The 14821-nt window shown below is 37.8% G+C and overlaps 1 protein-coding gene and 1 long non-coding RNA gene across 2 annotated transcripts in view; one reads left to right on the top strand and one right to left on the bottom strand.

The window, feature by feature from the left end:
• Window positions 1-14821, bottom strand: part of MTA3 (metastasis associated 1 family member 3) — a 172895-nt gene that overhangs the window by 13123 nt on the left and 144951 nt on the right. The window contains exon 18 of the mRNA XM_088147497.1: window positions 14016-14170. Coding sequence (XP_088003623.1) covers window positions 14016-14170 — 155 coding nt within the window. The remainder of the gene's footprint in view (window positions 1-14015; window positions 14171-14821) is intronic.
• LOC148217159 (uncharacterized) overlaps window positions 1-14821 on the top strand; it is a 32590-nt gene that overhangs the window by 13053 nt on the left and 4716 nt on the right. The window contains exon 2 of the long non-coding RNA XR_015797359.1: window positions 12578-12783. This is a non-coding gene — a long non-coding RNA (uncharacterized LOC148217159). The remainder of the gene's footprint in view (window positions 1-12577; window positions 12784-14821) is intronic.

Here is a 14821-nt window from a genome sequence, read left to right as displayed (position 1 = left end):
CTTTGTTATTTCAGATTTATTTTTAACTATCAGAGTTATCTTCTGCACTGAAAAAAGTTAAAACTCTAAAAATGTTTTGCTGGAATTTAGGTTCAGAAGCTCGGCAGGCTTGGAGCTGGTCCATACTTGGACTGGAAAATAGCTCAAGGCTTCAAGCTAGACCAGGAAGTCTGAAAATATCCAGGAAGATGGCAATGGCAAATCCCTTCTGAATTATTGCCAAGAAAATTGCATGAACACTTCCATGAAGTCACCTAGAGTTGAGCATGACTCAAAGGAGGCATTCTTCATTATTCTCTTATTGAATTCCTTTTTCTGAAACTGCAATTGTAAACATTAATGTGGGACTCCTTGGGGGACTTCAGTTAGTATATAAATTGTCCCTTCCTCCATTATTTTATGTGCCAAATTTCACTTGAGATTTAATCCTGTGACATCCAAATTTTTTTTAGGTTCACTCTGACACAGTTTATCATCTAGGGTCTTGGTACTTTATTACAGCTTTGTGTATATGTGTGTTTTACCTTTTTTTTTTTTTTTAGCACAGCAAAGATTGCCTGACTGCAAAACAAATAACCCAATGTTTTCATCTTGCACAAAATTACAGGCATGATTTTAAAACCTTAACAAAGAATGCTTTTCCAAATATCCTTTTTTAAAAGACTGGTGTTTTGAAGCAGTACAAGCACTGTAGATATAAATAAATGAAATTATCTAATCGTTTTCTTACTAGACTAAATATTTGAATCTTTCAGACTAAAGGCATAGTGCACATAATCAGGATAATACAGCTTCCTTCAGTATCCTTCATGGTAAAATAACTAGGCGAATCAGCCTTAATATAGAAGACCGTAAAGCATTTTAAGGAAGGAAGTACTACAGGTTTAATCAATGTCACTAGAAGTACCGTATGTTCAGTTAATCAGTGCAAATGTATGTGGTATATACATTTGAAAGTGACACAGTTGCAAACTTACACACTCCAGATCAGGGTTTCTTAACCTTAGCAACTTTAAGATGTGTGGAGTTCAACTCCCAGAATTCTCCAGCCAGTATGGCTGAGGTTAAGAAACACTGCTCTAAACCAGATTTCCTCAACCTCAGCAACTTTAAGATGGGTGGACTTCCATCTTAAAATTGCTGAGGTTGAGGAACTCTGGTTTAGAGCAGTGTTTCTTAACCTCAGCCATGCTGGCTGGAGAATTCTGGGAGTTGAAGTCCACCCATCTTAAAGTTGCTAAGGTTGGGGAACCCTGTTCTAGAGTTTCTCAGTGCAGCAGGGCTGTGCAGATGGACACTCCTGGAAAAGGAAACAAAAAGGGTATCTTTTCACCTCCATCCTGAAATCCCCCCCCCCCCAAGATCTGAATGACATTTCCAACTTGAATGCTCCTGTTTGAGGAGGAAAGACATTGGAACTTCTTGTGTGCCCAAGTGGGTGCAATCTTTGCAGCTCTAATTAACTTACTGAATAATTTTGGATGTTTTTGGTTCTTGTGAGACACTTGCACAAATATATCCACGTGCATATGCACTTACAGAGCAAGATCAATGCAGTCTAACCATGGGCTATGTTTTCAAAGGTATTATTAATCAAATACCAATTAATTTGAAATAATTTTAATGCAATGCAATATTTTCTTGAACTGTCTACACTGCTGAAGATTAATGAAAGTGAGGGTTGGGATACTAATATGCAGTTCTACACAGTCTTTTCAGAATTAGAAGCTTCACTGAGTTGAGTAGGATTTATTCCCAGAGAAGTTAGCTTAGGGTTGTAGGTTTTAAAATTCTGATCTAAAGCATGGAAGAGGAAACCACTGCAAACTTCATAATATCAAATTCAGAGACTCTCATTTCCTACTGAAATGATAGCAATATCCTTTTTTCCCCAGTGGGTAGTTCAAGAATAACTACAGCATGATTAAGTAATACTTCAAGGGATTCCTTAAAGAATCCTTTGCCAGGGGCAGGGATCAAATATCTCAAATAAAAGTAGAACAATCAAGTGCATAAAGTAGAATTATATATTGAGAAGGCAATAATTTGGAAACAAAAGCTATTTTTCTCTAATGTGATACCATTGTTGCCACTCTTGCTAACATCAAAAGGTAAGATCAGCAGACCTGTGAAACGGAAGGTCATGCTGGCGTTGTAGTGAATATGTTCACAATAGAGTTGACACTTACCGTGAGAAGGTTTCTAACTGCTTCCGCACTGAAATGAAACAAGCATTGAGTCATTCAAAAGTTGTTCTAGGCATATTTTTATTGGCCCATTGGTTCATCTATTGAAATAACCACTGGATTTATATAATACTCTGCTAATTGTGTGCATATGTTGATTAAAATGGTAAAATATTAGGAATGATGCATCTAATAGAACATGTAACTGTAGCCCTCTTCAAGCATTCACTTATGAATACTTGAAGGCTCTACAAGAATTCATGGATTGAACTCTGTCCCCTTGATGAAGCTCAGAATGTCAGCAATGCTCCTGACCTGATATATGATGGGCTGAAGTCTGAAGGAACTTGCTGAACACAGCAGCTTGAAAGATCTCCTAAACCAGAGAGAGTCATTCAAGGGATGGAAGAAGCTCTCTGCATTCCTGTAGCCCTCAGCAAGAAGCTATAGATATGTGGCCAAACTGGGAAAATATTTTATTTCACATATTTGTACCCCATTTTCCAGTTTATGAGCTGCTTAAAGCATCTTACATCATTAAAAAAAACCAAGCAATAAAATGTTCAGCATGTTCTCAACAATGTTCACTTAACAGAGTTTGGATGAGCTACTGTCTGTCTCTGCATTTCCTCAGCTTCTGTACATTATTAATCCACTCTTCTGCTCCTCAAAAAACCCATATAACTTTTGCATGCCCTTAAACATTCATCAAAATGAATGGTGGGATGATGGACGCCTTTTCACTATAGTTCTGGAAAGTGATTAATTTTGTTGCCTTGGGTGTCACCTAATTATTTCTCAGACATACAGGATGGGATAATGCAAGGAACAGCTAGTTTTTCAGGACTTAAAAACCCCTGTGAGGAGCATGCAAGCAAATCCAAGTTTAAACATAATGGAGGGAGAAGTTTCTTTGGGCATACATGAATATAAGTTTAAGATGCTTCTGATTAAAAAATGTATAAAACTATAAAGCAATCTAACTGGGGATTGCTGCCATAGCTTAAAGGGATAGCAATTTGGCATTCTTTGAGGATTCGCGGAATATCTGAAGATTGGTCATGATGATTGAAGTTGGACTCCAAACATCTGGAGACTATCAGGTTGCTTACCCTGATCTGTGGGCATACACTCAAGATCTCCTAGTCTCTGTGAGACCAAACCCTTTTTCAGGCTTGTAACTAGATTCACAATTCATTAGTATGAATTAGCACTTCTTATATTGTTACATATTTTCCCCAAAGTAACATAATATAAATTCTTCAAAATAGATAATCTAAGCAAAGAATCTTTCTGTCCCTGAATATTTTCCAAGAAATATCATTACTTTCCTTTCAGTGCTTTTATGGTCAAACGATAACTTCTTGAATGCTGCTGTTGTAATAACCCTACTGTGACTATTTGAATCTTTAACTAACTAGGAAACAAACAAGCCCCAGCACTGATAACAATCAATATCCAGTAAGTCAGAGACCCATAAACTTGGCTTCAAACATGTATGATCAGAAACCAGATGTAAGTATGATTCTGAGATTAACACCACATTTGTGGTCATTATGTGGTCATCAATTTGTGAACAAAAGGAGATGGAGAAAACTGCAGTGCTGTATAAAATAAATATTTAACATGATTTCCAAGACATTTCAATCAAAATCTTCCTTAACTCTAAAAATGTCTTCCTAAATATACCTTACAAATTTATTATGTAATTCCCAAAAGGTAATATGATAAAACAAAGGCTTTTTAAAAATGTATCTATTGCTTACAGCCAAGCTTTTATGTGAATTTCTTTATAAACCATTTTGTTTTTGAATTAATATAATAACTTTTATCCTTTCTCTATACATGCTTGTTCTGAGAAAGGAAATGCTTGAAAGATATTGGATTTGCACTAAACTTACTTTCATATCACACCTGCAGTTTTCTCTTCTTTTTGTATGGTATTTTTGGGGGTGGGGGTGGGAGTATTTTTGCTTTTAGTCATGTTTGTGGGATACAGACTGATATTGCACTACTACTTCCTGAAGTAAATACATAACCTGTGAATTATGCATGGCTGTCTGGTATCCAAGAGACAAAAATCAATCAGGCAGATGTATATGAATAAATATTACAGTAGAAAATCTGTCTTTTATATGCTGTTCTGTTTGCTACAAGAACCCCCAGTGTAACACAAAAGTACCCACAACAAACAGAATTGTTGTATAGCAGACAAAGCCATTCTTTTTTTTTTTTAATTCTAAAAAAGTTAGCATCACTGCCTTATTTCAACTCTCATTTGAGTTCTTTTTCGGTTTCCATCTAATTTCAAGGTTAACTTGTTTTCTTATTTTTCGCTGCTTCCAAAACCATCTATTAATTTCCACACACTTAAAAAAAATTCTTAGAAAAGTAGGGAAATTGGGAGGCTTTTTTCCTTATTTTTCATTTCATTTTCTAACTCACTTAATTGAATAAAATTTGGTTAAAATTCAGATGTATAGTTCAGCCCTTGTCTGATATCATGAAGAGACTCTTACTTAAGTTACTTTCTGTCTAGTATGGCTTTCATGAACTCATGCCAGCAAGTCAAAGATGAGAAATGGGGGCATTTCTTTCCCACAATAAGGCAAATTCTGGAAATGGTATGTTTTTCTTCCAGTCCTGTATGTTTATGGCTGTAAATCATAAGTCAGGGAATGGAAGGATATTGTCTCAACCTGAAACATATCCTCTGCAAACATATTCTCTGCAAACATATCTTCCTTAATATGCCTTGGAATATGCCCTGTATTTCATTATCACTGTCATTGTGACAGTGAGCATTAGAGGGCAACTTATGCCCCATTAGAAGGCAATTTATGAGGCCCTTATTTGTGAACCTTTCTCTCCATAAGCAAAGTCTGATTCATTCTGTCCCACAGCTTCTAGGACAGTGTTCTGCAGAGCACTGTTTCCATGAGAACCTGATGGGGGTCTGTGTGAGATTAAGGAGGGGGGAGTTCACTTGAACATAGCCAAGGCTGTCCATAGCAGTTTTCATAAGGAAAAGCAATCACATCCCACTCACTGAATACTGATGTGTTTGGTTAAAGCATTAACTTCCCAAGTAATTGTAAAATTCAAGTTTTAATGTTTGTACATTGAAAAGGTTAATTTTGCATTTATAATAAGCAGTTTACGTTTTATACTGAAAATAAATAAGTGGAGGAATGTTCTGGGATGGTAATTAGGGCATCCATCAAATAACTTTAAGATATACATTTGTATAAATACATTCCAATGAACACAAGTGTCATTTTAGACTGCTATACCTCAGTGGGCTACTAATAATAATTAAGGAGAGTTTGGGGTTAGATGATCTTCTTCTTTTCCAGCTACGCTACTCAATATTTACTACATTTATTCTGTTTGCAGGATATTTATTCCATATGTACAAATTATAGATGGGAGCCTTGAAATATTTAAAGATATTTTAAAATTCAACCATTCAATCAATTTCCTCATTTATTTTCTTTCTGGTTATACTTCATGCAAAATGGAGGTAAAACTAAGTCAAACTGTCATTCAAAGTCACATTGCTCCTAAAAGTCTGGATAATGCAATATTAATGTTTTATATTCTTTAGTTATATAAAAATGAAGAGTGGCAAATTATCCCAATGGATCTAATCTTAAAAAAATATAGCTATGCCCTGCATTAAGCTAAAAAAAGGAGTAATTTACAATAGCCTGTATTACAGCTCTTTCATATGAGGATGGAAAGACTAAAACAAGGCTTTTTGCCACAACCCCTGGTAAATTGAGACACATTATGTATGTTCATGGCACCTTGAAGTCCTTACAAATATATAGAAATTAATGAATGGCTGTAAACCAGTGCTCTACAGGCATTTTTTTAAAGACTCAGAACTTAAATCTTAAAAACCACTTCTTCGAGTGAGTGTGTAGTTTCTAACCATACCCCAACTGCCAGCCGCCATATTCCAACACATGACGAGAATAATTCATGAATGCATCTATTTTACTTGGTCTATCATCATCTTCATTATATTGTTATATGTTACTAGATGTCTAACAGCCAACATATGAGACAATTACAATATGTTCAATCAACCCATCTCCAACTTTCAAGTATAGATTGCTTTCTCTACACCGTGGTTGCACATAAATGTCAATAAGTTGCTTAATGTATTATTAATATAATACAAAGTTCGAAATACATAGATACAGAGAGATCTATGGACATAGATTTGCATGAGAAAAATATCAGTCACAACTGGGGCCATCAAATGCAGACTCTTCTTAGGGTCCCTGTGTTGTCTAAGCATATGAACACTAGGCTGTGGTATTAAAGACGTGCAATAATCAAAGAGATAAGTACACATAAAAGTGCCAAAATAAACTTCTGTACCAGACTAGATATAAAGACTGAAGAGCCTGAACAAACAATCTCTGTATCTAGATGAATGGAGGAAGTTAATAGCGAGCTTTTTCTTCTTCATTCAATAGCTCCCTGCCCTGCATAATCCTAGCCTGTGCTTTTATCTTTATTTTTTTATAAAATGTCCAGAGTGACTAGCCAGAGAGTATGATCTTTTAATTAAGAGAACAGCATCTGCAATATAAAAAGTGAGTCTTTAGAAATAAAAACATAAATATGAAGCTTTAATATCATCAAGGAAACATTGCAAGTATTCTTCCAGGGAAGAAATGGCAAACTGAACATGGCTCCGTAAAAAGCCAGCGAGTAGACTGGCTCTTCATAATCCTCTCCAGACAAGGAGAGGACTTGAGATCACCCACAAGGGCTCCAGATAGTTGCTCCTCACAAGGAGACTGCAAAGCAGCTGTCTGGTGGCTTTAGAGCTCTGGGAGGCAAGGGAATAGCCATCTTGCTCAAACCACGGTCAGCACTTTTGAAAGGACACTAGGTTCACATACTTCCTTTCACTTTAGGAAATTGCTTGTTAATTGTTTTTCAGCTATTAGAAACCTTTGGATTGACAAGTTTTATACTACCAGATGCGTTTCCTTCAATCCTTAGTGAAAGAACTTTTAAATACAAGTTTAAGGACTTAATTTTTTTTTCTAGAATAAACAGCAAAAGGGTGATTAAAACTTTGATTTTAGAAAATTACAAACAGACTAAGGGTCCAGATAAATTTGAAATAAGATTTTGGAATTAATTATAAAGAATCCTTCCCAAGGGAAAATGCTTTTGTTTTGAATTCTTTAAAAAAAAAACATAATAAGACTAAAAACTGGACACTAAAGGGAACTAGAAGGAACTAAAGATTACAATTAAAGGAGAAGAACGCTCAAACTCAGATTACTAATAGAAAATGAAACAACATATTTTAACATTGGACATATTGAAGGATATTTTTGAAAATGGACCCAGAAATTAATTTTAAGAGTGTCTGCCTCTTAAACTGTGGTTAAAAAGATGCTATAGAAGAGGAACAAGTATTACCTGACATGATTGAGACTGATTTGAAAGTGGATTTAAAAATCATAGGCTACAAGAATGACATGGAAAAAGATGTTACACTGGACATACAAAAGAGACCGGCTGATGTCTTAATAATTAAAATGGATATACAAATAACAAATCAAGAAAGTGACCTGGATAACTTTCCTATACTGGATTTACAAAAGAGGTTTGTTAAAGCTTTGAAGAATTTTGTGAGAAGGGGCAAAGAAAAAATGAAAAGAAAGCAAGATCTAGGACATTATTTGAAGGGACTAAAGATTGACATTGTTAGAAGTAAAAGGAAGGAATATGAAGTTGGTTTATTTGATCAAGGTTAAAATAGATATGTTATTATCTCTGGTAACCCTTAATGGATTTTTGCTGACATCAGGACTGAAATGACAAGGTTTTATGAATTTGTTTATAGATAAGAGATGGGCTATGGGAAGATCATTTGTTGTATTTTAAGAGAAGGTAATAAGTTACTAAAATTGTTTATACTTGTTGTGATGAAGGGGGATGTTACTTCTTTGTATATTTCTTTTCTTTATCTTTACTATATTCTTTTTTTTTTTTCTTTTCTATTTTTCTTTCTAGGATTTTTTCTGGACCTTCTATTTTTTCTTTTTATTCTTTTTTTTTTTAGTTTGTATTCATTTTTATTGTTGTAATTTTTAATAAAATTGTTATATAAAAAAGGAAATATTGCAAATTATGGCTACTTATGTAACACTTCCTAATAGTGCAGCTTTTAAATATCTATTTATGAAGAATTTATGATAACCAAGTGAAGCTGATTGGAAATCAACTAATGCAGAATGATGGTTAAGTAGAAACTTTGTATTTCATTTTTGAATGCTAGATGCTTGAGTTAGAAAAGACATTTTCCTGCCATGTCTCTAAGCTTCCTAATTTTTAGATGCACTTTTGATCTGATCCAGCAGGGTTTAAGTAATTATCCCTATATAGCCTTATCCTGGCACTTCCTAGTCTGGTCTGAAGTTATCATTCAATCTTCATTAGTTTTATCTGACTCTTTCTCTCCATTAGCTGCCCAGTCTGATATATAGCTTGATACAAACAAGGAAAAACAAAAACAAAGCTGGGCTGAGATGTCATAGCAAACAATGGCTCATTATCCATGTTTTTCTTATCTGTGGCTGTTAAGCTGGAACAGCATTCATGTGAATAACAAGGGCCACCTAGATGCATGGAAGCACACCCACACTCTCCCCATTATGTTTATTGTTAATGATTATTGGCTGCTATCAAACTCTCCTTCACTCTGAAGAATTGAGAAAGTTATACCAGTACATTAAGGATCAAGACTAAGAAGTTAAAATATAAAGTTATATTACCTAAGTCTATTTTAACATATGCAGATCAGGATCCAAGGAAATTTGCAACTAATTAGAGAATTCCAAATGTTGTCCCTCTGTCTCTGTATATGTGTGTGCGTGCATGCATGTGTTTGGGAGTGAAGTCTCAAAATCTTATTCCACATGCCATGTGGCAAACCACTTTTGAATTGCTAAAGGCAGTTTGTCAGACACTCTGAGCTTAATCTGGCTATTCTCTACCAGGGAGTGGAACAGCATAACCTTGTCCATATCCTACCCATCCATTTAGGGCACGATTAAGAACCCTCATTTAAAATATGTGTATAGAAGAGAAGGGTCACAGGTAGCAATAAAGTCAACAGCTGGGGATGTTCCCTGATCAATGCAGGAAGAAAAAGGAAAACCAGAATGGACTATGATGCTAAAATAAGCCAGGTCAGATTTATATGCTGTGAGGAGGCGCCCTGTATGAAGAACTTCTAGAATGACAGCTTAGAATATGCAGAAAAAGCCATAAGTTGAATTTGACCATTGGCCCTCTAATTGAGTACTATATGCATCTTAAGTAAGCGCCCTGGTGAATTTTGGGACTATGGTTTCCATAATCCTGACCAGGCTGGCTGGGATATAGTGGAATTGCAGTCTTAAATATCTGAGCAGCACCAATTTGGCTACTACTGCTTTCCAATGGCTGGCATTGGCTAACCGGGTGACCGTTCCAATGGCTGACCGCTGTAACTGCAAATGGTTGCTAAGTAAGGCAGTCACTAAACAAGGACTACCAGCCAGTTGTCAAAAAACAACACTGACTCTAAAGCATCAAAAAAAAAAAATGTCCTGGGGGAAAAGGAAGCTTTCCATCATCCTGGTTTATTCATAGGGTCTAATGACAAACCAAGCTTGACACACTCCAGGAAACTGACAGCCAAAAAAGAGCTGTACAGGTCCTCGTTTAGTGACTGCCTCACTTAGCAATTGTTTGCAGTTACGATGGTGATGAAAAAGTAACTTTGTGACCAATCCTCGCATTTATGACCTTCGCAGGTCTGTAAAGCAAAGAAAAGCTGAAGTAAGATTGTAAGCACAGTTGCAGCGACCACTTCACTTAACAACTGAGTTACTGGTCCCAATTGTGGTCACTAAACAAGGACTAGCTGTAATTTTCTTGGGCTGGTCCCTTAACTCTAGCCATTTGTTTCCCTCCAAGCCCTATGTGAGGGAAGTTACAAGTCTTCAAAACAAAAAGGGGGCCAAACTCCCTTTAAGATAGACTCTTTCATGTCCCTAATGACTCACTGAATCCCCATTGTTGTTTCTTGTGATTTTAGGCTTTAACAAAGTCTTTGGGCTTTAATAAAGGCTTTAACAAATAGATAATTGCTGATAAAACATACGTTCATTACAAATAACTGGTGTTTCTTGGATTAGACATACAACATGTGACTAAAATGTGTATGTGTTCTAATTGGCCTGGATCTTAATGGGCAAGAGATCAGAGATCTATGTGTACATGTTGCACACCCATATATAATATATATTTACTGCAGAGAAACATCAGCATAGTAAGAATAATGCCCTGCAGCTGGGGAGGTCCACAAGGGAAATCAAAAAGGCCTAGATGGTGGATGTGACTCTGTAATTGGTTTAATTTAATTTATTTAATTTAGGCAGTACTCAACTCCAAACTGACTCTGAGTGGTGTACAATAAAACTAAACAAAATAAGAAAATTCAGTATAATAAAATTACAAAAAAAATAAAGGAATAAGGAAGGGAATAAACAAGAAGACCAGATGGTAAGTCTGGCTAACAATACCTACAGCCCTAACATATCTGGCAGGGGCCTCAACCACCCTAACCCGAGGCCTGGGAGAACATCCAGGTCTTCCGGGCTTTCTGGAATGCTATCAGGGTGGGAGCCACACGGACATCAGGGGGCACTTCATTTCAGAGGGCAGGTATTGCAACTGAAGGCACACTTCCTGGGTCCCAATAGATGACACTATTTAATTGAAAGGACTTGGAGCATGCCAACCCTTTCAGCTCATATTGGCCAGGCAGATACCATTTGAAATAGGCAGTCACTTAGATAACTAGGTCCTATGCCATGTAGGTTTTTATAGGTCATAACCAGCAACTTGAATTGCATCTGAAAACATACCAGTAACCAGTGCAGCTCATGAAGCATACCCATCACTGCCCACGCTGCTGCGTTCTTGAAGTTGAACTTCCAAGAGGTCTCTAGGTTTCAAGGGCAGCCTCATGTACAGTACATCTCAGCTGTCAAGCTGTGCGGTGACTATGACCTCCCGATCCAGGAAAGGATGTAATGGTATACCAGATAGAATTGTGCCAAGGCCTTCCTGGCCACAGCTGCCACCTGCTCATTAAGCTGGAGCTAAGAGTCCAGGAAGACCCCCAGATTGTGCACCGCTCTTGAATAGGGAAGTGCCATAACCATCCAAGGTTAAAAATGGAATATTCCCAAATTCAGGTGGCCTTAATACTTACAGCCACTCATCCTTGCTAGGATTGAGTAAGAGTTGGTTCCTCCCTATCCAGGCCTGCACAGCCTCCAAGCATTGGAATCAAGCCTTAACAGACTGACTTGGCTGACATGAGGTCAAAAGATAATTATAATAATATAATCCTGATGATACTGAACCCAAAACCTGAAGATTACCTCAACCAGCATTTTCCTTTAGATTTTGAACAAGAAGGAAGTGATGTGTCCCCCACCCCCCAAACCCAGAAGCCAACACAGACAAATATCATGGTCAACAGTATCAAAAGCCACGGAGAGATCAAGGAGCATAAGGATGGATGTGGCACCTCCATCCTAGGTCTGCCACAGGTCATCTACAAGTGCAACCAAGCCTGTCTTCATATTGAATCCCAGCCTGAAATCTACTGAAACACATCTAGATAATCCACTTCCTCCAGAATCCTCTACAACTGCAGTTTGACCACCTTCTCAACAACTTTACCTAAAAAAGGAAAGTTAGAGACAATACGACAGTTGGCTAAGATGTTGGGTTGGCTTCTTGATGAGGGGGCACACCACCACCTCCTTCAGAACCGAAGGTACCACCCCTGCCCTCAAAGAGGCCACCACCACCACAGCATGGACCCAAATACTAGTCATCTCACTGCCACCTTAATTAACCAGGAGGTACCTGGGTCCAACAACAGTGGCTGAATTAACAGCACCAAAAACCCTGTCCACTTCTCCAGTTTTACTGACTCAAACTCAGACCAAATCACAAAACTGAGCCCCAGGCACCTTAGCCAGACCTGCCCAGTCACAAAAAGAGGGTGGGGCTTTGATCATGCAATTATAGCCACCACCTTGATTTTTTTAAAATCCCTCCCTGCCACCCCTACAGGTGGCCATGCTTTGCAACAATCAGAAGGTGTGAAGCTGTCAGTTCTTCTAAACAAATTATTAAATAGACCCTCAGGATGACATTCCGCTTTTCAATTGTTGTCAGATTTTTGGGATAAATGATGTTGAGCTATACAATTTTTCCCAAGTACTTGTGTATAATCATTCTTCAGATGTGTATAAGCCTAAACTAAATCCACCTGTTTCCCTTAGATTTTGAAGACTGGGTTGCACCATCAGACCTTCAAGTGATGAATTACAACTGACACTTTTTCACTGCAATCAGCACACTGAAAGTATCTGCTCTGGTAAAGCTGGAAGCTTATAAATATGAATGGAAGGATGTTTCAACAAAAAGGCCAAGCAAGGAACAAGCTGCCTTTGGTTCTTCATACAGAGATGAACCAAATAAGGGTGAGGTAAGGAAATCAAAAAGAATAAAAATCCCACACAATCATACAACTGTGACTCAAACACAAAGACTCAAAGTACAACAGAAGGGCATTTGCCTCCAAAGAGCCAACAGCTTCCTTTCTGGCATGAGTGAATGAATGAATGAATGAATGAATGAATGAATGAATGAATGAATAAATAAATAAATAAATAAATAGTTATTAGAAGGAAATAATTAAAGATTTTATTCTTATCAGTATAAAAGAGACTTTGCATATTGCAGAATCTCAGCAATGTTGCTGTTGTTGCTATTATACTATCAATGGTCCATGACAAGACTCAGAAGAAAAGTGACCAGCACTGGCCCTGAGGGTAGCTAATTACTTTTCTCCATAGGAATTAATTGCAGCCGTTAACTTATATGGCAGGAATTATAAAGACCTTTTAGAGATGTGCAGGTCCTAATCCTTCTCTTTGCACCCCCCACCCCTAAAGAATAAGAATACTCATTACAAAGTAAGTCCAGCCTTCGCGTTAGCAGGGTGAGCTCCTGTTTCCTCTCCAGTTCCTGTAAACCCAACAGTTCGAAAACTCTCGTGAGTAGATAAATGGGTACTCTCACTCCGGTGGGAGGAAAAATGCTGGCGGCGCCTTGCAAAAAAGGAGTCGGGAGCAGTTGCCGGTAAGTGCGAAAAACCGTGCACGCCCGAAAAAGGGCGCGAAGCAACGGAAACCCCGCCTCCTGCGCTCGCCAGCTGGGCTCTGCTCTAGGAAGGAGGCACTGGCAAACCACTTCTGAAACACCTTGCCTTGAAAACTGCAAAAGGACTCGTCTAACCAGTCACTGCAGAGTCAGTAACGACTGAGCGCAGATTAAAAAAAAAAAAACTTTTTAACAGGTTATCAATTTGTTTACTGTTTACAGGCTTTCCATTGGATTGGTATGGACCTATACATTTGACTGTAACACTCCACAAAACTGGTCCCAAGGCTGCCAAACATTCTGGAATGTGTACATGCATAGCCATCGTATGCACAGGAATGCATTTCAGTTTTCTCCAAATTATACTTAATAACAGGGGCTACCAATGCTTTTAGTTCAAGAGGACAGAGAATTTGTGATGCCTCACTGCTAACGTTGCTAAATCCCAGCAACCCCATCCTGCATGTTCAAAAGTGAGGCCTGCTGGGAATTGTAGTTCAGCAGCATCTGGATTCACCACCCCAGTGTAGGCTCTTGCTCCCCTCTTTTTCTTACCTGGTCTCTTCTGTAGCAATAAAGAAACCATCATCAGGAGCATTGAGCCAATTCTGTCTCTGCCTCTTGAGCAATGGCATAACACTTGGCATAAGGTCATTTGTGCCGGCTTGTAGAGTTTTGCCATTAGTTGTATAGAAATCATGTGCCGCTTGCTGAAACCAATATAAAAGGGAGAGAGATCAGCAACATAGACTACAATCCAGTACAGAGAGTTGCCTCATTCTTCTTTATTCAGGACAAGCGGCTCTTGTCTCAGTCCTGGGCTGGAGGGCAGCACTGGGCTGTTGGTGAGTCTAAATTATAGGCCCACTTCTCAGAAACCAGCCTGACATATATTCAACAGCAGCCCAAGACCATTTATCCTGCCTGGACTTCTAAATATTTAATCTTAATTTGCTGAACTAGTACTGCAACAAGATGTTAAGCTCTAAACATTTTTGCTGTTCAGTGGTTCCTAACTGACCAGATCCTCTCCAGACAGAAATGAAGCTCAATATATCATATATACTTGCGGATAAGCCCATCTATGGATAAGTTGACCCTTGAATTTTTAACCAAAATACCATGAAAATGCCACCCGCTGATAAGCTGTTCCTCAACATTTTCACAGTTGGCTTATCCACAGCTGAAGCATTCTTCGTGGTATTTTGGTTAAACATTTCAGGGTTGGCTTATCCACAAATGGGCTTATCTGTAAGTATATAAGGGTACTTTTCAAAAATATTAGCATATATACTTGCGGATAAGCCAAACCCAGTTTTTGAGGTGTATTTTGGAGCTCTCTGCTTACCTGCTAGGATATA

Source organism: Python bivittatus, unplaced genomic scaffold (genome assembly GCF_059951505.1).
Source record: "Python bivittatus isolate LINGU-HERP-01145 unplaced genomic scaffold, Pbiv_v1 ctg000020_np1212, whole genome shotgun sequence".
NCBI lineage: Eukaryota > Metazoa > Chordata > Lepidosauria > Squamata > Pythonidae > Python > Python bivittatus.
Note: the sequence above shows the minus strand (reverse complement) of the source record. Positions and strands in the feature narration are given on the sequence as shown.